The following is a 26979-nucleotide window of genomic DNA, read 5'->3' as shown; positions in this document are numbered from 1 at the left end:
CCAAAATAAGCGGATGGGAGGATAAGCGCCACAGCACATTGTTGGAGCAGCGTATATGGCAGGTGTTGGGTTAGTTTCCAACAGGGCAAATTGTTTTCTTGTCCACATTCATTTCCCTTTTCCATATTATTTGTAAAATGAAATTTAAAGAGACAATTTTCTCTAAGCTTTCACTCTTTTCTTCCTTTTTTATGCTTTATTGTCTGTTGGCTTTGTATGGTTGTAACAAAGAAGTGGGCCCTTTGGTTCCCCTTCTCATTATCTTAGAACATTGAAGTTTTGCTGGAAAGTGTTAGCCTGTCTGCTTTGCAGCAGCATTCTCATCCTGGATTTTGACTAAACGGTGCATGATGAGTAAATGAAGTCGGTGCAACCTTTTGGCAACCTCCTCAGCTGCTTTATTTATGCAGGATGCCGAAGCCATACAGGGTCGTAAAATTCCAATGGAGGACGACACCATTGCTGTGGTGCCATCCTCTTGGATGTCCGAGGACGACCGTTATTGTTTCTGGCCCCTGCATACGAGGGGGTCAGAAGTTAAATCCTGGGTACAGAAACAACGTCCCCCAAGTGAAAACTGGGGGACGTACCCAGCGGTAGTCCTGGCGAGATGCAGTAAGTGACTACATTGTTAACATACTGTGCTTTTTTGCTTGTTTTAGTATTTTTTGGTATCATACTTTTTATCTTTGGACATATGCGACTGTACTCTAGACTGAAATCATGTAATAGCAGACACACTTCTAAATTGTTGACATATTGAAATTAAACATTACTAAGTGTACATTTGTGTGTGTGTGCAGATTGACTAGCACAATGCCTGTTTACCTTCTAATAACACAACATGGGAACATGTCTCTTCATACAGGGTCCTGAATATTTCGCTATGCCTGTTCGAAAAAAGATTTTGCACTCATCACTGCACTGTTCTTGGTCAAATTTTGCAGAACTATCACATTTTGGGGTCGCCTTCGTTGAGTATGACACTTAACACAGTTAACTGCCTGGTTCTTAAGAAAAAAAGAAAATTTGCCTTTACTTGTGGGGATGTGACCTGCTGCAACAACAGCGCTAGCATAAACTTGTGTCGCTGCCTGCTGGCAGCAACACAAGTTTATGCTAGCGCTGTTGTTACAGCAGGTCACATCCCCATAAGGGAAGGCAAATTTTTTGTGCACGATACACTCTGTATAACTTAAAAATGTTGCAATTATTGTTGACAAGTACCATTGTTGCACATGCAGAAAAGTAATCAAGCCTTCTCTGTTTATTATTATGCTCAATTTCCCCCACCTAGCTTGCAATGCCTGCATCTGTAAAATTAGCAATGGCTTGAATATTAACAGCACTCTTGTCATTTTATGGCCGCTATCTTGCAGGTGTAAAACTACCTTAGAAGTTTGCATAGTTCTAACTCTAACATCTAACTTTAAAAACTGTGCACCAAGAGGCTTGCACCTTTTGGTCAGTTTGAATGTTGCCATCCCAAGTTATACCAAATGCAATCTGCATTTTTGCATTGAAAGGGGCTTGTAACAATGACAAACTAAATCTTTAGTGCCATTCTACAGTTCCTGAGTTATGTTAACTTGTACCACTGATAGTTTGACGTCATCAAAGCTGTGCCAACTTGTTCACAATGTCTGTGCAGTTTGCTGTGGGCATTCACAGCAGTCACAAATATCTTCATTACATTTGTCTGTTGCAGAATGTAGCCTGCACAGCTTAACAGGTTGCTTGTCGTCCTAGTGTCTATTATAATCTGTTTTTAATATTACTTTGTTCAAAGGCACTTATGAAAAGGCGCAGAAGAGGGCGAAGAAGGCGGAATGCCATTCTGCTGTTGACACTCACGGAGCTGTCGGGTAATTGCTTGTGTTTATTGTTTTTTTTTTATACTTGTGCTTATGTGAAAGGGGAAGGCGAACTTGGAGCAAGTGCAAGTCGAAGTGCATGCACCAAAGGTTACCAGGATACTGCACAGCACTTCCAGATTAATATAAACTTGTGTTGACATGTGCTTGCCTCCTGCATAGCTCTCTATCTGTCCCCCAAAAATGTGGTGTATAGTTGAGTATTTAGACCAAAGTGTTCTTTCTTTACTGCCGAACTTTTTTAAAGAAGCTGCATCTTTCTCTCTCTCTTTTTTTTATCTCCATGCTACATAAACAAGCCCACTTTTTTCATTCATGACTATACCTTTGCTTGAAATTTCTGAATTGTGTGATTTAGTATATAGGGCTCAAAATAAATGTACACGCATAAATGTTCTATTTAGGCATTGAAGCTGGCCATGGTGAAGAGGGCGTGCTGCTATCACCCGACTGGAGCTACCTGCAACCCGTAAGCTTTCCATAATACACCATGCAAGTGTGTTTAACTGACAGCTCTGGTCTTTTTATTAGGGTTCTCGAACTGATGTGGTCACATAGGGCCAAACAAGTGTGCAATGACCAGCCAAGTTTTGAATTCATTTTAGGATTGGTATAACAAAGTTGGTCCCATAGAATCTATAGGCTTCAGCAGGAACCTTTGAATGGAATCGAATATGCGGAGTCAACTTAGGGAGTAGGCTGTAGTAGCAAATTTTATTTTGCATGTGGCTGGAAGCTTGTCAATGCGTTGCTGTACTGACCAATATGCACAAGTCAGCATTTGTTGTGGCCTATCAGAGAATGATTCTAAAGGAGATGGCACTGAAAATAAACCGAGACCTCTTGCTATTTATGCATTAAAGCAGCACTGAACCACCCTTTGATCTTGGCAAGCGAACACATTCTACATGTAGCGGAAACAGCTAACAAGCAGTTTGTAAAGATGGCTTTCTAGAGGGGCTGCTCCTCATTTTTTTTAAATGCTGGCTAGCTTCCAGTAGGCATATGTGGTCAGTTCTTTTAACAAATTACTTGTGTTCTACCCTGTCAGATTTATTATAGAGAATTAGCAAGTGGGTAATTGCCAAAGCATTGCCACTCGGTTATCATTCTTGAAAGTTCTGTCTGATACCCATCTTGAAAAGTTACCATAAGTTTGTTCGAAAAAATAAAGGTGAGGTGTGATAGGCCTCTCATTGGCCACTGGCACTGTTCCGGCTTAAGAGAACAAATGAGTTGAGGGGGTATTAAGGAAAGTAATATTATGCTCCGAAGCCTTCGCTATGAGGCGTTTTCAACATTTAAAAAATTGTATTCCTTGGAAAAAACGCTGGCACTCAACAGCAGAATGTGTTTCTCAAATCTTGGAAAAGGGTGTCTCCAGGGCCCCTTTAAAAGTAATTATCAAAGAGGCTATGTGCTTTCGAATGACTTAGAACTCTTCCAGGAAGGCAAGTTCAAGTTTGAAATGTTCGCAAGAAGTTTAGGGATATTTTAAAAAGTTTCTATTATCTGAAAAGTGGCCCATCGTATGCTGAGCTGTGATCCTTAGACACAGGCAAGTTAGGAAAGTGAATTTAATAGTGTGTTTTAGAAGGAGCATCCCCAAAAACCAACTCCTTTGTACGCCTTTTGGGTTCTATTGTACATTAAGGTGATAGACTACCCTAACTTGAGTCCCCTGTTTTTATAACTCCCCTGGTCTCCATCACTGTACAGAACTTGAAAGTTCTCATGTAACTTTCCTTTAATATCTCACCATATTGGGTGTAATGCCATTTCTAGAGTAGTTAGTGTTCTCAATGTTCCATTTAGTGGAAAATTTGAACTTATTTATCGAGTTTTCAAGAACTGCACTGGGACACCACTGTATAGCCCCATTTGCTATCTGTGCATCGTGTTTCCTATCTGCACTCGGCCACGTGATGTTTATACAAAACTTTTAAGGAGGGAAATAGCACTTCTATTGCAGCGTGTATTATGCATGGTCATTGTGTGGGGAATTGCACTTCTATGGTATATTTCAAACTGGTTGCATGCTTCATTTATTAGGCTAAAGTTGCAAGGGCCACTGCACTACTATTACATTATGCCAAAACTACGCATAATGTCTGTAATTGTACAAAATTTAAGTGCTATAGAAATGGAGGAAATGTGTCTGTATGGTTTCTTGCAACCAATCTTTGGCTGGGGTCTTGTTTATATAATGGTGGATGAGAAATGGGGGTTTGTTGCTCTGTTATCCTGGCACTAATTGTGGATTGCTGCTACTCTACCCTAGCTTCACCATGCCCTGCAAGGGCACCAGCAGGGGAAAGCGCCACCGGCACATCCCCTTTGGAGACACCACAAAGGGAAAGTTCCGAGGAGATGATGTGTGAGTCTGTTTACATTTTTACATGGCCCATAAAAGTCTAGTAACTTCGAGGTTGCTTTCATTCTGCAGTTCATTCTTGACACCTAAACGTATGACAGAAATGTTATCTGTATCATTCTGCAACAAAAAGCTCTAGGCTTTGAAATTGCTACGTTATTTGAAATGTCTCTCTGGCATCATTTAGTTTATGAAGAGAACGTGTTCAATTGCTATCATAAGTGGCACAGATATGGTGCAATGTTTCTACTGGCAGATTTTTTCCAATCCTGAAATGCTTAATCAAAAATGATGACGCAAAGATATACAAGGTCTGTCTCAAAAGTTCTTGCCATATGTTTTAAAGAAATAATTTCGCTAACTTTCAGACATATTGTGGTCTCCTTCAAAGTACTCCCGATTAGACACAATACATTGGTTCCACCTCCTTCTATTGCTGGAAGCACCCTTGCACTTAAGCAGCAATGTTCTTTCTTTTGAATTGTAGTCCCAGCCCCGAAACCCCTAAGCGCCAGTTTGCATACGGGAACAGAATAAGTCGCATGGTGCCACATCTAGCAAGCAGGGAAAGTTTTCCAGCAGTTTGCACACTAGGCAGTGGACACAGCCACATGCAAATGTAGCTCATTTGCTATGCGCACAGCAGGACTGGATTGCAGACTCGCACTCGTGTGCTCTATCTAGTCTGGCCATGCTACATGGTGCGGACTGGCTGTCCTGCAGTGATAGTACAGAAATCCAAACTACATTTTGAAGCTTTATCAAAACCTCATTACGAAGCAATGTCTGCCAAGGTGTCTAGCCAGGAGGGGCTGGAAGCAGTGTTTGCAGAGCCTAAGCGCATGCATCCACTCTAGATGCGAATTGCCATTTCATGTGAGGTGTGGCCGGTGTAGTGTACATGTAGTGTGGGCAAAAGTTCTGTGTCTTTCGAGGCTAGTTTAGTGTTCAAAACTGACTGAAATTAGCGAGATCGGACTGCGACACTCGTAAGCAGTGTGGCTTGACTTTCCTTTGTACGAATGTGGGTGCAGCTGAGCTAAGCAGATAATAGTCTGCTTCTTCTGGAAGTACAGATTTTCGTGTATTTCAGCCTGTTATTTAAACTGTGTCAATAAATATACACAGTAGCAGCCGGGAAGTTCACTGAACCAAGCACCATTTTTTTTATTCATGTCGGATCGGCCAATGGCAGCGCTGTCTGGGAATGTTCCGACTGACGTCAAGGGGCAGCCGCCAGCAGCCCCAAGGGGTTGAGGAGAAGGCCTCTGTTGAAAAAAGGGCTTGAGAAAAAAGTGACTCCACACTCCACTTGCAAGCTGCACGTGCTGCTCACAAGTGCAAAATTCGGCTGAGATACAGTAGTACAGTGTAGACCGCTTATAACGTAAGCCACTGGAGTCTCGAATATCTGCACTATAAGCGGTACCACACTATAACCAAAATAACGATTTTCAAGCCCTGCACGTATGCAAACATGTAGACCAAGCATGTAGTAGACACGCTTTGTACTATCGCGCGCACATCGCGATTACGTTTTCGCCAGTGAGCTGGCGCAAACATAATCGCGATGTAGCCGGTGCTCTTCAAGTTCGACAGCTTTGCACCGAGTCAAATCGAAACAACTGTTTGCCGTAACCGCTGCGAAAAAAAACCGTGACCGCTATCAATGCGATTATGAACGGCGACTTTGTGGTGCTGCGTGAAGGCACGCGCCCGACGCATGCACCGAGTCGTCCAGTCGCAGCAACAACTGGCCGTCGAAACCGCGCTCGCTATCTATGCGATCATCGATGGTGACTACACAGTTTTCGAGGCACGCGCCCGACGTGCACACCGAGTAAAAACGAAACTACTGTTCGCCGCTACCGCTGCGGAGAAAACCGTGGCCGCTACCGACACGATCGTCGATGACGACTACGCAGTTACGAAAGCCCACGGCCAACACGGTGTTATGCGCAGCCGTAAAAGCAAGAATACAGGATTTAAAGACACAAATAGGTCCGAATTAACCGATGTGTGACCAAATAAGTCCGAATTAACGAGAGTTTGATTGCATTGAATAATGCACACGCCAGTCGAGAGCACGCTTCTTGTTGAGAAGCGTGCTCTCGACTGGCGTGTGCATTATTCAATGCAATCACGCTCTTGTTGAGAAGCGTGCTCGCTGCGGCCCTTGTCGGCGAGACTTTCCGCGGAAGCCGCATTATAACCGGTATTTCGTCTCATGCGGCTGCACTGTAAGCGGTATGCATATACATAGAGTGCTATGGGAAAATTAACAGAGTCTGAAAAGACCGTACTATATCCAGTCCTGCACTATAAACAGTTACGTTATAAGTGGTCTATACTGTATATGTTAACTGCAGAATGTGTTTTTCACCAAGCCCAAGGTGTGGTGAAGGAAAATCTTCACTTTGAATTTTGATTGATTCAATTACTTCTGGCAGAAGTTGACCATTGTCTAGCCACACTGCTTATTGATGTATCTGTCGCGTCTTGCTAATTTCGATTAATTGTGAACACTCTACTTTCAAAAGTACTTGTACACTTGCTAGCTCATTCTCACTCCTGGCCGCTTCTGGTTAGATGGCTAGATTGATTTCGCTTCTTAATGAACTATAGACAGTGCTTATAAATGCGCAATTTGGATGTGGCTACTACAGTAGGACCCCGCTGTTACGTTCCCGGGTGCTGCGTTTTCCCGGCTGTTAGGTCGTTTTCGGCCGGTCCCGGCACAGCTCCCATAGAACCCAATGCATTGGTAACCCCGCTGTTACGTCGCAACGTCCCGTGAAAAACGTAACAGCGATTTCTACTGTATATCTGTTGGTCAGGTTGTTGCAGTTCAAAGCCTATCCGGATTACTTAGCACGGCCAGAATTGAGCGCAGGCACGCGCTCCAGCCCTGTCGTGCAGGGTAGCAAAAGGAATACATTTGTGTGTAGCTGTGTCTGTTATGGAACATTGGTACCGCAGTCGTCGTGATGAGCCCACTCGCTGAGCTCATTGTAGCTCGCTGAGATGCTCCAAGTGGTTTCCTGGCAACGTGACTCCAGGTGCGTAGCAAGCCTGCCCGAATGCCAATATCCGACTGGAACACATAATCTGCTTTCGAAGTTGAACACCTTTGAAGTGTGTCACCATTATGGTCGGAGCTCATTACAAGTAAACATAAAGGCGACGTTTCATTCAACTGTCAGAAATTGTACCATTGTCATATAAATAAGTGAAAAAGTTGCATCTAGCAGACCAGCACAGCAAAGGGATGGGACACTGGGCCTCTTCGATTATCAGTCCCTGGCAGTCCCAGACTGCTTGGGACTGCTGTGCCGCATTCGATTTTGCTCGGACAGCTTCCGAAGCTCCGCCCACTAGTCAGAGTTGTCGGAACCGTGTAAATTTTTTCACGGACCGGAAGTTCCGGACTGTCCGCAAACTGTTGGAACTGTCAGCAGATGTTTGGTCGGGCAAGCGCAAGTAGCTAGCAGACGACGGATGTCTTAAAAAAAGATGCGCGCGGTGTTAGATGACGTGTGCGTCTGTGTACTTTGCACGCTCCAGGCAGCAACTACTGGGCATTGAGTTATTGCTTCTGTTACATCAGTGCTTTGTGTGCCATTATGCAAGTTTTTCACGAGCCGTCTAATTGCTGTAGTTTTAGTTTTCGTGTTTTTTAAAAGAAGCGCAGCAATCAGGCGCACATGCTTGCTTTTCGTAATGTGTTTCGTGAAATCTGTCATGCTCATTGCTGTAAGCAAGTAAATTTTTCTTTTCAGGTAAATGAAATTAGCGTGTGAAGAATCTTGTATTGCATGTGGCTATTACACGCCGGTAGCTGGGGTGGGATACAATAGGAGCTTAGGGGATTGCTGTTAGCATATATGCTGATCCCTTCTGTTACCAAGTTCGAGTGTTTGATTTTTGACGTGTACACGTGCTCTCTCCTAGACACGCGTCGGGCCTTTAATTAGCAGATGGTCTCGCGAGCTTTGAGGATGTCGGTGGGTGCTTTCTGCATAAAGACTGACGTGGCACGATCACGATATTGCTTATGTCTGTGTGGGAATTCCGCTTAAGTTTCTCAGGCTCACTAGCTAGCGCAACATAAAGTTCTATGCGCTCGGGCTACGATTCCACTGTGCAAGCTTTATGGTTGTGTTGGCGACGTGGCCTCTGAGACTGCACCATTTCTGAGGCCATGCTTATGAAAACGCTGGGTAGGGGGCTGTCTACGAGTAGCAAATAGCAGACGGCAGCCAGGAGAGACTTCCGGTTGCGGTGCTTGGGTCACGTGACTGTGACGTGCTCTTTTGTTGGGGCTAGTCAGACCGGAAGCCGTGGGCGGTATTCGAAGAGGCCCACTGAACTCCACCACAAGTTGAGAATAGCCTCGGAGCTTGGTGCATTGTAGGTGACAAAATCGGAAGTAGTCGGACTATGTGAACATCCAAAATAAAATTAAAGCTTCCCACCACGGTGATGTTTTATAGGACGAACGTTGTGGGTATGCCCGCCCCACTCTGCCGTAGCCTTCACAGTGCAAGTCATAGAAGGACCAGGAGCCTCGTGAACGGGATCAAGGCGCTCTTCGATTGCCAATAACTCTGCTTCTGTTGAATGCATTGTACTTTTTATGGGAAAGTATTTCTGAAATAGTCACTTTAACTTCAAATGCATTTCTTGACTATGATAAAATGTGGTTCAGAGCTCTTAAGCTGCCATTACTATATGCAACACGCAAGGAATTTTAGCATAAATGAAGAAAACCTGACATTTGTAAACATGCAGCAGTTTGGCTCGGACAGAATCCTATGATGCATTCAGCCGCACACTTAGTCTTGTGTAGACATTTTGCTAGTATGTTTACCTGTGTTTTAATTCATCAGCTGGCTCGGTACGCTGCATTGTTGCTTTACTATTTCTTGATATATCATCTACATCTTATTCCTTCAAGCCTTCAGTTTATAAGAATGGAATTTTTGAATGTAGGTCAAGCGCATAGAACTGGTTGTTTCTAAACACTTCGATAATGTAACTTGTTGTCAGGCTATTTTCCACATAAATTGTGGAAAACAACTACTTTACTATGAGCATGAAAAGTATAAACTAAGCAATTTCATTACTAGTCCTACTTATTTTCATGACATCTTTAAAGCAGATTTACGCAAATCAGGGTTCGCACACTTTCTTGAAATTGAAACATGTCTTCAAGACCCTTGAAAACATTTGGAATTTCTTGAGTGGGTACAATCTAAAATCGATTTTGTGATCCGCTTTATATGGCGGATCAGTGTGGACCCGGCAAACTTTCCACATTAAGAACAATGGTATAAAAAGCTTAAGCCACGGTGAGTGCCCAGGCAGATCCATTTCGCACGACTGCTGGCTTGGCTTCCAGTGGCCCGCTGTATGGCCTCCAAGATTGGGAGCGCGCACTATCCTCGTTGGCAAAGGCCATGTCTGCACTTCCTTGACTGATAAAACGCTCCAGGGGACTGCACTTTTTCCGCTTTCTTTCTCTTTCTTTTATTTTTTTTTCTCGGTCAGCACTATTGTAATAACCACTTATTGCAGGTCATAGAGGTTCTCGCCATATTAATATATGTGGCGAGTTCCTTTTTCTTTATCACCGCGTGGCAGCGCGCAGTTCAAATTAATGGAGAAGCTGATGCGCATGCGCAGTATTGAGTTGGTTTACCCATAGACGCCTACACTGCGTGGCCGGACCGTGACAGTCAGTTCAATTATCCAAAGGTTCGAATAAATGAGGTACGAATTAACAAGCATTTACTGTATAACTTTTTGTGTTTATAGTGCAATGAGGCTATTTAAAGTGTTTTGGAAGTGTTATAATAGGAAAATGATACACGGGATGCTGCTCTGCACACTGAAAAAAGCTTTGACGCGGCCTTGAAAGCATTTGAATACCTATGAATTTCTGCCACCGAGACCTGTACAAATCCTGATATTTTACATTCACCAGAGTGCTCTGAAACAACCAATCAAATGTGCCCTAAATGTACCGCTTCTGCTATGAAGTAAATATTTTTGTGTTTCAGCGGTGCTGCTGCGGGTGCTGCGGGTGCAGCTGGAGGTGCGGCAGCAGAACAGGGACGTCTTGCATGAGCTCCAGCAGCTGAGGCATGAGGTACGGGTCGTGTCCGAGAGGCTGGATGAAATTGAGCCTCTCGACAGGACCCGGGCAGTGTCTCAGCCTGCCCTGTCGACGGTGCCTCCAGTTCTTCCTCGGCTACCTGCCGACAATATTGAAGAATTGGAGGCAGCAGAGGCAGCCGTGCAGGATGAGGCTGTGGCTGCCACCTTGGTTTGTACTGCCCTTTTATTTTTAATTATAAGGCTATGTAACATGTGGAAGTTCTGTGCATGTTTCATGAAACATGCTGTGGGTTTTATGTGAAGGAACTTTGCATCGCACACACAAAAGAGTTCATGGAAATAATTTGTTCCCTGCTGTATAGGTTCTAATGATATATTTCGACTGGACCTTAGTTTCTTTAACATGCATCTTAATCTAAGCATACACTAGTGTTCTTGCAATGAGGCCTCATCGAAATGTGACCATGAATGCCAGAATCAAATCTGTGACCTCGAGCTCAGCACCGCAACGCCATAGCCACTGAGCTAGCATAGTGACTTGCTGAATCGTCGATTTCCAACAGCTCTCCGTAGAGATACATTCATGAAGCAAGAGTAAGTCGTTAAGGTAATAAAAATCCATTGCTGATACAAAGTGCAAACTGGCAGCTCTCTGTAGAAGGACACAATGCAGAGCACTTGTGCGTAAATTCTTTTTGTTGGACAAGTTGTAGATACATCGTGAATGATAAATAGCAGTGCAAACAAGTGGGACACAGTACAGGAAAAGGGGTGCAATGATCTTCTGTATATACTGTATTTACCTCATTTTAATCTAGTTTTATTTACCATGAATAAGAGGCCTATCATGTGGCTTTCTATTAGTGTATGAGGTTCATGGTATTGTTATTGAAATGCAGTCCACATTTTTCTGTTATTTTTTTAACTTACAATATGCTGATAAGCCTTCATTTGTAGTGAGCAGGAAAGTGGCGCACAGCCTTTGTTTTTGATGAGTTGGCTTGGTAAGTCTATCGACAAATTGATAACGGGCGCCAGGCAGCCATGATGTAGGCGTGTACTTAGGGGAAAAACGCTGTACAAATGTAAGAAGTTCTGTATGACAATGCAAACTTATTTTACCAACTTGATATTTTCAAAAGTGGTTGAAAAGGCCAAAATGTGAGCAGATAACTGCAGTTCCCCTCATCCTGTAAAAGCAGAATGATGGGCTGCTTTCACAGTTTGCGAAGCTGCAGGTGTAAACACTGCTGAGGGCTAGCTTTTGGTTACCACAAAACTAGGTCTTTAAAAACTGGTTGTCAGTCCCTTTAACACAAAATGTGAAGGTCTGAAAATCTCGTGTCGGTATGCCTTTAAGCTGTTTTGTGCCACACGTGTGTAGATCCGACTTTTCTGCAGTCTAATGTCACATCTCTTAATTATGCATTGGCAATTTGCATACAAGTAGAATTGGTGCACTTACATTAATTTTAATGATGGTGAAAGCTTGGAGAGGTAGTTACTATGAAACACAGTTACAGTGCTAAGGGTTACGAAACACAAACATGAAATGCACAGAACAGACAAGATCTGATGCACTTCGTGTTTGTGTTTCTTCCACAACACCGTTCCAGGTGTTGTGGAGCACATTTACAATGAAAGAGCATTGCGTCACAAACCTCTTGCAGCAAAAAAAGTCTTGCTTTGCACTTGGCTAAAAATTCACTTCTCTTGGCAATAAATTATATTCTAGTAGTATTGGGTAGATTTTTCAACTTGAAAACGTTGTCACGTACCATGCTCATTACCACATTTTTGTCTTTTGCAGCGCAAGCACCTCCTGCAAATAGGAGGGAAGTCGCTGCGCGAGGTGGCATCGAATGCCATGAAGGCTGTAATGGCACACCCCGTCCAAGTGCTTTACAGCCTTCATGGCAGGAAGGGGAAGAAGCTTTCGTAAATCTGAAGTTATGCCGGATAGTCACAGGTAAGGCCTCCTTAGTCATCCTTTTGCATTTGCAAGTATTGTGTGTACAGCTGAACTCCTCTACAGCGAAATGGCTTGCCAAAATCCGTCTTTCATATAAATTGTTAACTTCTACAACGAAGAAATTCAGGTGTCCCTGTTGGCTGATTTCATTTTTTACTATGAAAGCCACATACTCGGCCACCACTGCCCTTGAAGGCGTTGCGAAGGTGTGCTCTGCACTAGCGCCAATGGCAGTGTAGGTGAATTGCTTGACGAGCATGCCGATGAATTGCATCACACCAGGCAGCTTACACGTTTAGCATCAGCGGGTGAGATAGTTGATGAATATGTCTCGGTTGGTAAAGACATGGTGTGATCATCACTGATGATGTTAACGCTATGTTAGGGTGGAAAAACAGGAATGTCAACGAAGGCAACAGGGATGAAGATCCTGTAAATGGATCAAGAATTTTCATGGCGGAGAAGGCGATAGCAGTATTTGATTCCCCACAGCATTACTTTGCGTATTCTGCATTTCGTTGCTGAGCATGCTGTGAACCTCGATTCAATATGGTTGGCTGCGGTTGCAAATTCTGTCAGATGAACTGTGTGTAAAGACTATGTTAAGGTTTTCTTTTGTTGAATGTGTTTGCCTGCTCTATTGTGCGTGCATGTTGAATGTACTAATTGTGGTCTTTGTATGTTTGTGTGCAGATGTCATCTGTGCAAAAGGGGGGGGCATGACCTGACAGAAGCTCAGGGCTTCATTAAGAGGTGGTTGCCAGGGTCTGTGGACAGGGGTGGTGGCAGGAAGAGGCGTTTTGCAGAAACGTTAGCAGCAGAGCAGCCCGATGATCCCTCCCTTCGGGGCAAGGATCATTGCCTGCCCACTGCTGCCCTCTCCCTGCCCCACCCTTGGCCTCAGGGCCCTGGCCAGTCCACCGTTGGCCCCTCCTGTCCGGCTGCCCATGCTCCTTCCCCTGCTGCAGCCCCTCCTCCTGCCGCTCCTCCTGCCCCTGCTCCTGCCGCTCCTCCTGCCCCTGCTCCTGCCGCTCCTCCTGCCCTTGCTCCCCCTGCCCCTGTATGCATCGATTGAGGCATTGCCTAAAATAGGCAAAATAAATTATATTTCCGTTTATGCTTTGTGTGTTTCCTTCCTGCACTTTTTTACATCACGTTTTCTTAGCTACTAATTTTATAGGCAGTAAGCCAGCATACGAGCAACAAAATGGCTGAGTATAGGCTATGCTTGCAACACACTGGATAGAAAATGGCTGAGCACTGGATATGCTGGAAAAGCGTTGGATAGAAAATGGCTGAGCACTGGATATGCTGGAAACGCGTTGGATACAGAATGGTTGAGCACTGGGATATGCTGGAAACGCGTTGGATAGAAAATGGCTGAGCACTGGATATGCTGGAAACGCGTTGGATAGAAAATGGCTGAGCACTGGATATGCTGGAAACGCGTTGGATACAGAATGGTTGAGCACTGGATTCTTGAAATACAAAATGGCTGAACACTGGCTCTATGCTCGAACTACATTGGATTCTACAATGGCAAACTGTTAGGCCAATCTTGGCTCGAACATTGGGTGAACCTTGGATCGGGTTGCACTTTGCCATGATGCCAGGATTGGGCCAAAGTTCGTACCAATTTCTGCGAGCATTGGACCATGCTTGGCCCAGTGCTGTTGTGCTGCCTGGGTAGTGGGCAGTGACGCGTACAGCGCTGGCACAAAGTCATGATGCGCTCGAAGGTCCTCCCATTCTTGTCGAACGGCTGCCCACAGCTCGTTCCCAGTCGTCGGGTGGACAGGTGTTCGCACCACGGCTCCTTTGATGTACCCCTATATATTTTCGCAGATGTTCATGTCAGCGCCTTTGGCCGGCCAGGAAAGCATGCTGATTCTGCGATTTTCTATATGTTCCTTGACAACTTTTGGCGTGTGAACCGGCGCCAGGTCATGTTGAAACATAGTCGGCATCGGGAAAGACGCTGTGGGCGTAGGGCAGCAACACATTGTCCAAAATTTCTGTGCAGTATCGCTGCGATGTAAGGGCACCTTCTATGCGATGCAGAGGCCCGAGTCCATGCCTTGACACCGCGCCCCACACGTTCACGCAGTTTCGGCCACTCGCGGCGACTCCCTGCACATTGGCTGGCTCGTAACTGCATCAAAATCGTATTTTTGACCATCCTTCGCAAAATCAAACGTGCATTAAGAAAGTTTCTTACCGTGTGCCTCTGGTTCGCCAAACTCGCATCCGTTGGTCTTGGCGAGTTGTAAAAGTCGACTCATCCGAGAAGATCACTCGGCCCCAGTCATCTGCCATCCATGTGGCGTGTACTTCGGCAAACTGGACACGTGACTTCTTGTTCGAAGCAGTGACGACTGGCTTTCGTGCTGCAACAGAATTTCGCAGTCCAGCACTTCGGAGGCGTCGCCGGACCGTAGCAAGGGAAGCGTGCACATCGAGCTGCTCCCGCACTTGCCTCGCGGACTGAAACGGGTTCTCGACGACAGCAGCTACCATAAGCGCGTCTTCATCCTCCGTCGTTGCTTTTGGTCGACGCCTGTGTGGGGCATCACAGTCTGCCTTCCTTGCTGAATGCCTGAATAATCCTGTTGACGGTCTTTAGCGGCCTGTGCACGAGAGCACCGATGGAGCGCTGTGAATATCCCTTGAGCGAATATTGTACGATCTTCCACCTCTCTTCTTCGGGAACGAGGGTCATGCTGAAACTCAGTTGCTGCTCTGACAGATGCAGTAATGTGCAAGAATATGTATACGCTCCTCAAAGACGGAATCCGCTTGTTAAATACGCCCACAAGTGACCTGGCTACAGATCAACAATGATCTTGGGAACGCCCACAAAACAGTACATATATTTTCAGGTTTACTGATGCATCGTGGGGAGCGTAATGAGAAGTTCAACATCGTCACCAATCCCGAACCGTACGGCTACCTTATTGCGGTACGCGCGCAGCAAACGACGCGCACTTGCTTGCGTGACGCAATGCGCGCGGCGGGAGAATTAGCAATGCGCATTAGCAATGCTTCTCGTTGCCGCCGCTGAACCGCGCTGTGAGCTAAGAAGGCCAAGCGTTCCCGTGTTCACCCTCAAAAAGATTGTGACTGTACATATCAAGTGCCCGGGAAATCTGGAAACATGTGCTTTAACGACAAGGTGTGTATAATTTTGCAATATGCAACAGTTAGTTTGAAGCAATGCTTTATGCCAGTTGGTTTGTGATGAAAAAAAAACAACTCGTGGAACTCATGTACAACTGTTTATCTTCTGCCTTGAATAATAACACAGCGAACACAACAGGCAAGGAACCAGGTTGCAGTGCGTAAGGAATTATTTAAATAAAGGTCAGATAAGGTGTGAACGTAGAAATCGGCAAGAAGTGCCAGAAAAGTTAAATCAAACATTCTTTCCCCGAAGGCCGCGAGTAGTGGTTCGCAAGATCACCACAAGTAATGTCTGCTGCTCTACTTGTCAGATCTACTAAGGCCAGGTCAATTCTGATTTCTGGAAAAGAACAGTCTTCTGGTGCTAAAAACAATGCCACTTAGGCACTTACTTGAAGTCTTAAACACTGACTTACATTTGAGAGCAAACGAATAGATATGCTTGGTTGTCATCTTTGACAGAGAAGTACTTTAGTTGGTCCTGCCTCAGGTTTTTCAAAACTCTGAGATGGTCTTCCACTAACCTTGCCGCTGAATTTTCCTTCGTGGAAGCTTTTACATCCTTATGCACATTCCACGCACACAATACCCGAGACTTGTAGCTCCTCACTGCAGCAACCAACGGCTCAGATTTGTGGCACGCAGAGGCTTAGCTCAGTGCTTGGATGATGACAATACAGAGGGTGGTTCCTGGGCGTGCATGAGCTGATCCTACACTTGTTGGTGTGTTATTCTGCTACTTGCTTCGTAAATATATTCTTGCGCACGTCTCTCCACGACAGTAGTCCGGTACACTCTCGTGGTTACTTGTTTACTGCAGGGCACTTACTCCATTGTCCTTCTTGCTGTGGCTGACAGCAAATACAAGTTTGTTGTTGTGGACGTGGGTGCCTATGGCAAACAGAGTGACGGGGGAGTGCTGGAGCAGTCTATATTTGGGAGGCTACTTGACGAAGGAAAGCTGCAGCTTCCTTGGGACCTGCCACTGTCGAATACAGCCCTGCCGGCTCCTTGTGTTTTTATTGGCGATGAGGCCTTCCAGCTCAGAACTGTTATTATGAGGCCGTACCCTGGGCGAGGATTGGAGGCTCGCAAGAGAATATTCAACTACCACCTCAGTAGAGCCAGGCAAGTTGAAATGCTTACTATGCTGCTTTGTAAGAACTGAAAGCTCATGATTTACCACAAACATTTTTTACATCACGCAGAAGGTGCGTCGAGAATGCATTTGGCATTCTGGTGACCCGCTGGAGGATTCTGGAGAGAGCAATGGGAGAATGTCCTGAAAACGCAGAGGAGACGGTGAAGGCACTGTGCGGGCTTGACAACTTCTTGATGGATGCCCGCACAGGGAGTGATGACTTTTACTGCGGGCCCGGCTATGCCGACTCTGTAAGCCCACAGGGTCAACGGCAGAGTGGCCAGTGGCGGCAGTTAGTTGTATAACCACCAATGCAGGTGGCCCACACCAAGGCACATAACTTTGCGTGCATGGTACGATATGTGAGAGATATATACCTGGAGTGCTTCAACAGCACTGCGGGGCGTGTGTCTTGGCAAGATGCTGTGGTTTGAACGTGCAATGCATTGATGCTACCGCTGCGCCATTTGCGCCGAGAGGCGAAGCCTGTTGTATGAGGGTGTACCCAAAAGTAACCAGGATTGTTTTTAAAAAGCTATGTAGTTATTTACTTTTCACAAAACAACCTTACCACCTTCAAAGTACTTTTGCTTACACTTATTACATTTGTCCAATCTGAGATTTCATTTTGGAAACATTTTTCAAAGTTGTCTATTTTGATGGTTAACAGCTCCCTTTTTTTATTTTTTTTGGTTCATCTCTTCTACATCGTGAAATTGCGGTCCTTTCGTGTTCTTCTTTAATTAGAGGGAAAAAAACAGTCGCACAGAGCGAGGTCAGGTGAGTAGGCGGCATGTAGCGAGGGAGTCGTGCTATTTTTTGCCAAAATTGCCGCACTGAGATGGCTGCGTGAGCTGGTGCATTGTCGTCGTTGAAAACACAGTTCCCCGACTTCCACAAATGAGGCCTTTTCTGTTGCACACTGTTATGCAATCTCTTCAGTACTTCTAAATAAAAAGCTCAAGTAACATGACTCCCTGACTCACCTGACTTCGCTCCGTGCGGCATTTTTTTTTTGTTTCCTAGAATGGAGAAAACATGAAAGGACTGTAATTTCACGACGCAGAAGAGCTGAAGAAAAAAAAACAAGAAAGGAGCTATCAACCATCAAACCATACGAGTTTGAAAAATGTTTCGAAAATGGAATCGCAGATTAGAGAAATTTAATAAGTGTAATGGAGAGTACTTTGAAGGTGATACGGTTGTTTTGTGAAAAATAAACTACATAGCTTTTGAAAAACAATTTCGGTTACTTTTGGGTAACCCGACGTATTTCACCAAACTATGATAAATCTGCACTCACCCTGCGCCGAAAGGGTTGTTCGGGCTGTCGAAAACGGAACTTAGTCCTCAAGTGCCGTATCTCCGTACCATTGAAAGGGGCATGGCCTGGAGCAGTAGCGGTGTTAACTGTGTGATGGACTGGGTCAAGCCTCCCCAATTAAGGTTCGATCGTACCGTTGTTTTATCCTTGGGCTGTTGTCTATTTTCAATACATTCCACTCCACCGCATGCGGGTTGCTTGGTCAGCATCGCTTTTCAGGCAGCAGCGAGCGATTGCGCTGGCACCGAGCCAGAACCCACGCTCTTCTCCTGCAAGTTGTTGACTCCGTATGGTGCACAATACCGTCCTTCCCTGTAAGCACTGATAGAACTCTGCCCAGCTTCCATAGTAGCGGACGTGTGCTGTTGTCGGGCAGAAGCACCATGTCACCTTCGTGTAGCTGAGGTTGTTCATGAACAGGGCTGTTGTTTGCGGGCCGAAGTAAGAGCAAGTACGACCGCTTCCATCAGATCCATAGGTCTGCTGTCAGACGCTCACGATAGCGTGTGCAGCGGAGCAGGTCCACTCTTGTCAATGACGTTCCATTGTAAACGCTAGCTTCTTGCGGAAAGTGGTCTTCCAAGCAAGAAGTGCGATGAAGTCAGCGGTTGCAGTTTAACCGGGTTGGTGTCCATATAAGAGGCCGTGTTTATGACCGCTACGACTTCCCAGCAAACAGTAGAGAGGGCCTCGGTGTTGAGACTGCTGCGCCCAAGTGAACGTGTGAATGCATATTTTGTCAATCTGATGAGGCGCTCCCACCAGCCTCCCCATCAGGGAGCTCTATCTGCAATGAACTTCCTTTTGACCTTCGCCCTGACGATGCCACAGGCGTTCATACTGCCCAGTTTAGTAGGCCAACTGTTTCAGCTTGTTTGTTCTTGCTGAAGGGCATCATCCCATGCGTGTTTCCTCTTCCACAGGTCTTGAAAAAGCAGCTTTGCTCCAAGTGTAAATGGTGTTGAATACTCCAAATGATTGTACACCCTTGCTAATGTTTGAAGCGCGATGCGTTTGTTAGAAGGCTTGTTCGCTGCAAAGTCGGATGCTTCGTGTGCAGTGAGGATAATCTGGTCACCTTCCTGTTCCCAAGGTATGCGATTACGGGAATCTCCAGTTTCTTCTTTAACAGCAACCTTGTCGCACAGAAAGCATTTGCACAAAGCATCTGAATTGGAGGTCCACTTGCACAGTTCTGCGCTTGCTTCAGAGAACATTTTGCGCACTTCACTGTACACTGTTGCAGCTTTATCCACATTCGGAAGTCCCACGATGCGGTCGTCGACACAAAAGGCTTTTTCCAGCAAAGTCAGTTTCCGTATATCGCTCTCGACAAACCGCTAGGTGATGGCGAATGGTAGCTGCTAGCAAAAAAAGGACTGGATGAGGCTTGGAATGGGACCCACGTCATCCTCGTCACCACAGGTGGAGATGGGTCACCATCTGAGGACAACCAGTCAATCTAGAGGAATCGCAGCATGTTGTAATCTTCCGGGCAAATAAGCATCTGCACATATGCCTTTTTGATATCCGCAAAGGGAACCACTAGTGACATAGGATGGCGAGTGGCAGCTGCACAATGTCAATGCCTGGCTTTGTACCCTTCAACAGGATATTGTTCGAGCAGGGATGACCAAGCGCATGCAAAGCAGCTTTGTCGTGACAGCATCTCGACGGACAACTGCATAGTGGGGCATATAGTAGCACTTCTTCAACTTGCCCTACGTGCTCTTTGTTAAAATACGCTCCAACTGCCGTGTCTTAGTGCTTCAGGAGCTCAGACTTGTCAAAATTTATTGAGTTGGGCTTGCAGATGGCGCTCGACTAATCTTTGAGTTTCAGTGCCTCAAGGTATCCCTGGAGCTTGTATCATCAGCGGTGCCTGGTAGCGCCCATCAAACTTTGTGATGCTGTCTTGAAACATCCTAAGATCTGCATGAGCCTTGCCATTTTCCACTGTAGATGGGTTAATTCCAATGACATCGAGACGCCAGATAGCAGAAGGATCACAGTCAGGAAGAGGAATCGTGCTGCAAGTCAGTAACAAAGCACTCGTACGTGTTGAACCTCCTTTGAGTTCCACAGTTCCCTTAACTGGACGTTGCATTTGGCGATGGTATGATGACAACTGTTGCTTAAGGAGCACGCTTCCGTAAGTACAACAAATTCGGTAGAAAGTATGGACGTAGTCTGCAGGTAGGAAACGTGAGGATGTGGACGCTCCGTGCCCTGGCTACCCCTCTGGGCGCGCATAAAATGGCATTTCTATAGCCTGCCGAGACCTCTCCTGATGAGTCGGGTCACCTGATGTGTCCTGCAACGCTTTTTTTTACTTCTGGCGATACAGTATCGCGAGGTCGTCGGGCAGGCACTTCTTCAGCACCTGGTTGAGGACTACATTGTATCGATGAGGTGCGACGCCCAAACCGGTCAATGTGAAGACCCAATACTGGATCTTGTCGTAGAGCAGGCAAAGTTTTTAGACCTCTGCCAAAGACTTGACTGGTGACAAGGTGGTCAACATGCTCATTGATAAACAAGTTGCATTGACCAAACTGCTGTCAACATCTTCATAGAGATGCTATAATTTTCTTCGGCGAGTCGAATGCCCTCGATTGCTCTCTTGGCTGTGCCACTCAAATATGATAATAAATACTTAAATTTTTTATGAGCCTGTGTTCAGATGAATTGTGGGGCTAAAGTGATCCCTGAAGGACTTCCAATGGCGAAGTTCATCAAAACACGCGGGAATCTGCAGTTTCAGCAGGACCACTGCATGATGACGCATTGCGGTATTGCAATATCTCGCGGTAACTGCGAGTTATTGTCTGTTTGCGAGGTGAAGAGTCGCTAACCTCATTTTCTGCTGCGATGTGAGATGTAGTGACTGTCAGCATTCGGTAGAGGAAAGTCCGGACTTGGGGCACTCGTTGCCGTCGATTCGCTTTGCAAGCTCTCAAAGAACAATGCTCGGGACACCGGATGCCTTTCGGTCGTATTCGGCCGCTGCCGCAAGTTCTTCCTTGTAAGCGCAGTCGAAGGTTTCTTTGTCAAGGCTGACGATTTCCACGTTCTTCTGAATAAGGTAGCTTCTTCTGAATAAGGTAGCGTACTTATGAATAGGTAGTCCAACTGGGAGGCATCGGAAACAAAGGCTGCAGTTCGTCGGTCAGGAACTTAATTGTTTTCATGATGCTGGCCCTGACAACGCCATGGTTCTTGCTTAGCTGCTCCACAGATGCCATTGAGGTTAAAACTTGGAAGGGCGATGACTGGGGGATTTTGGCACCAACAGACATGTCGCTTAATAAAGACCCTAGCTCAAGCACTTATTCTCATGCACATGTCATTCCTCTTGTTCCCCCTGTTGTCGCCTGTCGGCAATGATGTTCAACAGTGCTGCAAGTTGCCACGACAAGGTGGCCTCCTGTATGTTCAGACCAGTACCTTGGTGATTGGGCGTGAGATCACGCGCTATAGACATTGGGACCCTTTTAGGACAAACTGCAGATATATATATCGGTGCTTGTGTCATTAGATTCCACCAGTTGAACCACTATAGATTAAATGCGCGAGTTAAATTTGACAGCGCTTTATTGTTTAGAAAAAAAGATTGCCATACTAAATTAATGGACTGATTGATGAATGGACCCGAGTTTTAAATATTTAAATGTATACAATTGTAAACAATGCAAGCGCAGCTGCCTGTCATGTTTGGCTAGCAAATGAAAGCGTTCAAGGGAACCTGACAAAAAGCATCAAACGGTCATGCAATAAGTTGGCCAGCAGCGATCAAAACCAGTGAAAGATTTTCAAAAGAAATGTTGCCTCTCTTCTCAGTTCTATTTTTCCCCGTCATTGAATGCAAAAACAAAAATGCGGGCGATCCAAAGGTTGCACGTATAGGAAAGGTACTTTCCGGGCACTTCAAATTCGGAATAATGTGATACCATCTTGAAAGATCCACATTTAAAGTGCCGATCAAGTGCCTTGCGTATATACGAGCCGTGTGCAGCTTTCTGTCTCAATCCATTTTTTTAGTGTTCTAGCAATTAAGTTCGCAAAGATGTTTTCCTTGACTATCCCACACTTCTACTTTGGGAAGGCATTGATAGAAAAGTGGCTCAGTCTTCTGTGCCAGAAAATGCAACAATCGCTTATTCTACCGAGGCTCATCACCACGTCGATCACAAGGCGCCACCATCTGTGAAAGTTGTCACCACTGCCGTGCAGCTGCAGTAGTTTTTCTTTACTTCACATACAAATGCAGGTTGATCCATAATACAGGGAGCCTTTATTTAAATGCACCAAATAAATAACACAGGCGCCAACAAGCAAAAATAAGTGAAAACAACATTTGCAGCCTAGATACTAGCCTGCTCTCCTTGAGGTGGCTTTAATGGCACCAAGCTCGTGGGCACAATTCCGGCTTGGTAATGATTCAAAATGTCCAGTATGTGGATTTTGCACAATCCCAAAAGGTTCTCTGGCACCTTGTCCAACTGACCCTTCCATTACTATAAAAAGTGTTTATTGTTTGACATATGTACGTGTAGTGCATTGTTAATGTTTTCGAGAAGTCTGTACTGTCTTTCTTGCGTCTTGTTTTTGGCGTCTTTTCGAGGGAAGGGGTGGGTGTGTTGAGTGAAAAGGCAGTAGAGACATTCTGTGGAGAAGGCAAAGATGGAAAAGATGGTGGAGAGGAAGAATGATATGCGGAGCCTGAATGACCACTAGAGGTAGAAGGGAGATAATTAATAGTGTTTGTGTGTGTCGTGTCTGTGTGATGTCCTTGTACCATGGGCAGAAGTATTTCCGATGGACTCTCGGGATACTGGCTCAGGATTTCTTCCGCGGAATTATCCCCAAATATGTCCATGTTGGTTGTCATTCTGCAAAAGAACCCACTTTAAATTTCACTTTGTTGGTTTGGAAATTGTGCTTATACTGCACAAGGGTTTGATACATAATGCCTTTTGACAAGCGGACTTGTCTTTACTAGGGCTACAGCTCAACTTGCTGCCATAATGTAGACAAGCCCAATTGTCGAAATGTTGACTCACTTGTTTCCCTACACATGCCTGTCAATTCCGTTGAACTTATAAAATGCAAATAATAAAGAAGTTGTGATGGTACATGTACTGCCCTTTTGCGGCAATGTAAGGCACTATATGCAAGCACTGCGTAATCAAGGAGCACACGAGGCATACATGAATATTTTTGAAAATATCTAAAGATTCTATAGCTACCTTGTTCCTGCACAAGAAAACTGGAAAATTACCTATAAGAAGGGTCAGGCAAGGAGACACAATTCAATGCCATTCACTGCATGGGTAGAGGAAATATTCAAGCTATTAGACTGGGAGGGCTTATGAGTGAGGATCAGTGGCGAATATCTTGACAACCTTTGGTTTGTAGATGACACTATCCTGTTCAGCAACACTGGAGATGAATTGCAACAAATTATTGAGGAGATTAAACCGAGAAAGTGTTACTCACAGGGTACTCTAATCGTAAAAAGGAAGTTTACAGAATAATAAACGTGTTTCAGTACATATGACAGGCATTACCAAATCCTGACTGGGAGATTACCACTGTTGTTAAAAAGTCGCAGTTTCACCTGAAAGGCGAAGCATCAATTGCGATAGCAAATTTGAAGAGCTATAGGGAGTAATGATAGCAGCTTTATCAGCTGTATAAACTTGGACATGCAGCAGCACCGGCAACACACAGAACTGTTGTCGACGCCGCCGGCGTTTTGCCCGCGTTCGCTCAAAATGCGTGCGGCGTTGGTGACTGTTGCCGGAGCCTCTGATATAAATAGGCACTTGGTGCCGCAGCTAAACGTCGCCTTCCTTCCCTGCCCCTCCCCCCCCTCCCCCACAGCCTTTCGCGCGTCGGAAGAAGGTACGTTTACTCTACATATATGGTGATTGTAGAGGAGGAAAGAGACGCCTACTTCTGCAGCCCTTAAGGGAGCACAGCGCAGAACGCGCGTTTGTTCTCCGCCGTGCGTTCACTCCCCGTGAAAGCGCGCGTCCCTCGCGCCCTTTCACTCGCACATACAGCGTTCGGCGCGCGGCGACGATTTCATCTCCAAATGACGTCATACGGAACCTCACGGCGACGGCGACGCCGATGGCAGAAATCTGCTTTTGAGTGTCCATATAATTGCTATCGCAATAAAAGAAAAGTGTGCAATCATTGCATTCTACTGGTGCTAACATATGGGGTAGAAATGTTGAGGTTAACAAAAGAAGCTCGAGAACAAGTTGAGGACTGTGCAAAGTGCCATGGAGTGAAAAATGTTATACGTAACGTTAAGAGAGCGTCTTGGATCAGAGAGCAAACAAGGATAGCCGATATTCTAGTTGACATTAGCAGAAATAATGGAGCTGGGCAGGCCATTGCACTGCTATCTGGATTCCAACTTGCACCTGCTAGCTGAGAGCTAGCAGGTGCAAGTTGGAATTATCTAGTGCAAGACTGGCAATTGAAGATCGCTGGGAGAGGCCTTCGTCCTGCAGTGGACGTAAAAATAGGCATATGATGATGCAGAGGACTTGCTTTCACCAAGCAAGTTTATCTTGACTTCCTGAAGCAGCCTACATTGGCAACGCAATGCCACTGATCTCAAAACACTATTGCTTCATACCCTCGTATTCACAATTGCAACTTGAATACCATGGTCGACTTGTTGTAAATGATACCTGTCTTGGGCACGTTCATGCCAGGTGTCATTTAGATCCAAGCATGGGCTTAAAGATGCATTTCTCAATACAGGGGTAGCCAAGCTTGCTGCTTCTTGTGTGGTCTGCCGAGACGTAAATAGCTGTAAATAAAATGTGTATGTATCCCAAAAAAGTGTGCTCAGGGCAAAGAAAAATACGCGCTGCTACCTTTCTGCCCTTGTTTCTTCCTTTCCTTTATCATGTCCGTATTTTCATGTCATGTCTTTCTGAATCTTTGACAGAATGAAAATAAGCTTGATTGATTGATTTCGAAACTCAAACGTTTGCTGGTATGCATACTGTTCACTGCTTCAATTTATGCTAATGTGACCCCCTGTTTTGTTTAGAACCATAATGCAGTAAAGATAATGCTTTCAGTAAATATTTGTTTACATACGGTCGCGCCTCCAGAATGTATCGCAATAAAAGCATATCGTCAAAATGCTTCCATGTGGACGTGGGCTCTCCAGCGGCCGCACCATTCTTCTTACTTGAGTCTCTCAGCCTTTTCCCAAAAGTGACTCTCAGATTTCTCCGTCTCCTGCTGATTTTGAGGATTTCGTCTGCGAAGAGAAGACACAGTTGACACATATTCTCCAATTCAGAAGAGTTAGTAGCACTATAGTATAACCTGCACATAAATGTTCACGTGCTATTCCATAAATTCTTTTTGACCCCCTACGGAAATTTTCTGGAGCACAGAATAAACACAAAATTACTTTACAACCCGATGTATCTGCCCTGGACTAACGCATAGCTAGACATAGTTATAGGGTTTGTCGGCAAACCCGATAGAGAATGTAACCTGTTTGTGAGCTGCATACTCTGAAATAGCTTGTGGCCGTCTCTGCATTCGATGACATCACTTTGGTATGTAAAGCATTCTTTCACCCGGTGTATGCAACCGCTACTTTTTCAGTATTGGGACGGAATAACTTAACAATTCCCCTCACATGCCATTCCTTTTAGCGTTTAGTAGTCGGAGCGGAACTCCGCCGGGATCATATGCCGTAAAAAGGGTAGGATAAATTCGCGCGGAAGGAATCACTAAAAAAAACAAGCTCATTGCTACGCTTATCTCTAACATAAACTTAACTAAATCACTGGCGTAAACGAAATGGACCTTCAAAACGAACAAACGTGTTTGCGGAACTCATGAAACGGGCAACCGATTAGACGGGACAGATGTGCAGATCAAACGACAATTATCTGTGCGGTTACACCACATAAAAAAGAATTCACCTCGTTGCCGCGCACGTCCCGTCTTGTCGCGTTGTAATTGTTTTATTATTATTACAGAGTTTTCAATGCGGAAATTACAGTATGATTATGAGCCACAGGTTGACCGCGAAAAATGCAGCCACCGCGGCCCTCCCGTGATCTCGATAGAGCTCCGCAGCGACACGCGAACCGCGCTGGTCTGCTTTTTGTACAGGCAATTCGTAGTTAATCGGTTGTTGCTTGGTGCGACGCTACAAAGCATGTTGGTCATGTTTGGCAGTTGTTGCACATTGAGCACTTACCGTTCGTCCCCAATAGGCCTAGGGTCTTGGCGACGGCAATCCAGCTTGCGTTGCGAAGTATCGCATTTCTATAATCCTGGCTTGCCTGATCCCACAACGCGCGATGGCCGCGGATTAACGAATGGGCAATTCATTTTCGTTGGCACGAACTACGGTGGCGTTCATCATGTTGCTTCTACGATAGAATAAAGAACCAACTTCTTCAACCAGTACTGCTTCAATCAAACGGGGAAATGGCGTCCTCCGAGAAGTCGCAGCATGCCACAGGTTAGGGGATACGTCATATCGATGCCGCGCTGTCATTGGCTGCGGCCGTCCAACCGATCGAGCAGTCGTACGACTATATGCAACAAGTTGGTCACATGCGGCGCATGCGATTCGGTGCCGCATGCGGCAGAATATGTTCAGAACTTGTTGCGTGCGGCGGCCGATGCAGCGCGTCGTACCACGGATCGCACGCAAAATCGCATTGTGGGTCGCGCGCTTCATGTAAGGGTGAGCTCCGGAATAATTTTGACCACCTGGGGTTTTTCACTGTGCACGTAAAGCACGGTAAACACTGTTTGTTGCGTTCCGCCCCCATCGGAATTTAGGTGCCTCCACAGGCTACGACTGACAGTTGTAGACAAAGTTAATCTTGTATATCGTCTAGGATTAAAGTGCAAGTTCACGCAAATTAAGTACATTAACGTCAATGCAATCCAAATCTTTTTTTTATTTTTTTGGAAGACCAGTCATTT

At 45.4% G+C, this 26979-nt stretch overlaps 1 protein-coding gene across 1 annotated transcript; it reads left to right on the top strand.

The window, feature by feature from the left end:
* Nucleotides 1–15494: 15494 nt before the first annotated feature.
* On the top strand, nt 15495–16966 carry LOC119459245 (uncharacterized). Its single transcript, XM_037721061.2, has 3 exons — nt 15495–15512; nt 16341–16648; nt 16729–16966. The coding sequence occupies exons 1-3, from the start codon at nt 15495–15497 to the stop codon at nt 16964–16966; spliced, it is 564 nt and encodes a 187-aa protein (XP_037576989.2).
* The last annotated feature ends 10013 nt before the right edge of the window (nt 16967–26979 follow it).

The sequence above is a fragment of the Dermacentor silvarum genome, chromosome 7 (assembly GCF_013339745.2).
Source record: "Dermacentor silvarum isolate Dsil-2018 chromosome 7, BIME_Dsil_1.4, whole genome shotgun sequence".
NCBI lineage: Eukaryota > Metazoa > Arthropoda > Arachnida > Ixodida > Ixodidae > Dermacentor > Dermacentor silvarum.
The sequence above is the reverse complement of the archived record's forward strand: the minus strand, read 5'-3'. Positions and strand labels throughout refer to the sequence as shown.

Bases quoted from the DNA above. Each gene is read 5' to 3' on its own strand.
- LOC119459245 (XM_037721061.2), top strand. The intron at 16,649-16,728 runs GCAAGTTGAAAT...TACATCACGCAG, and splicing joins TACCACCTCAGTAGAGCCAG to AAGGTGCGTCGAGAATGCAT.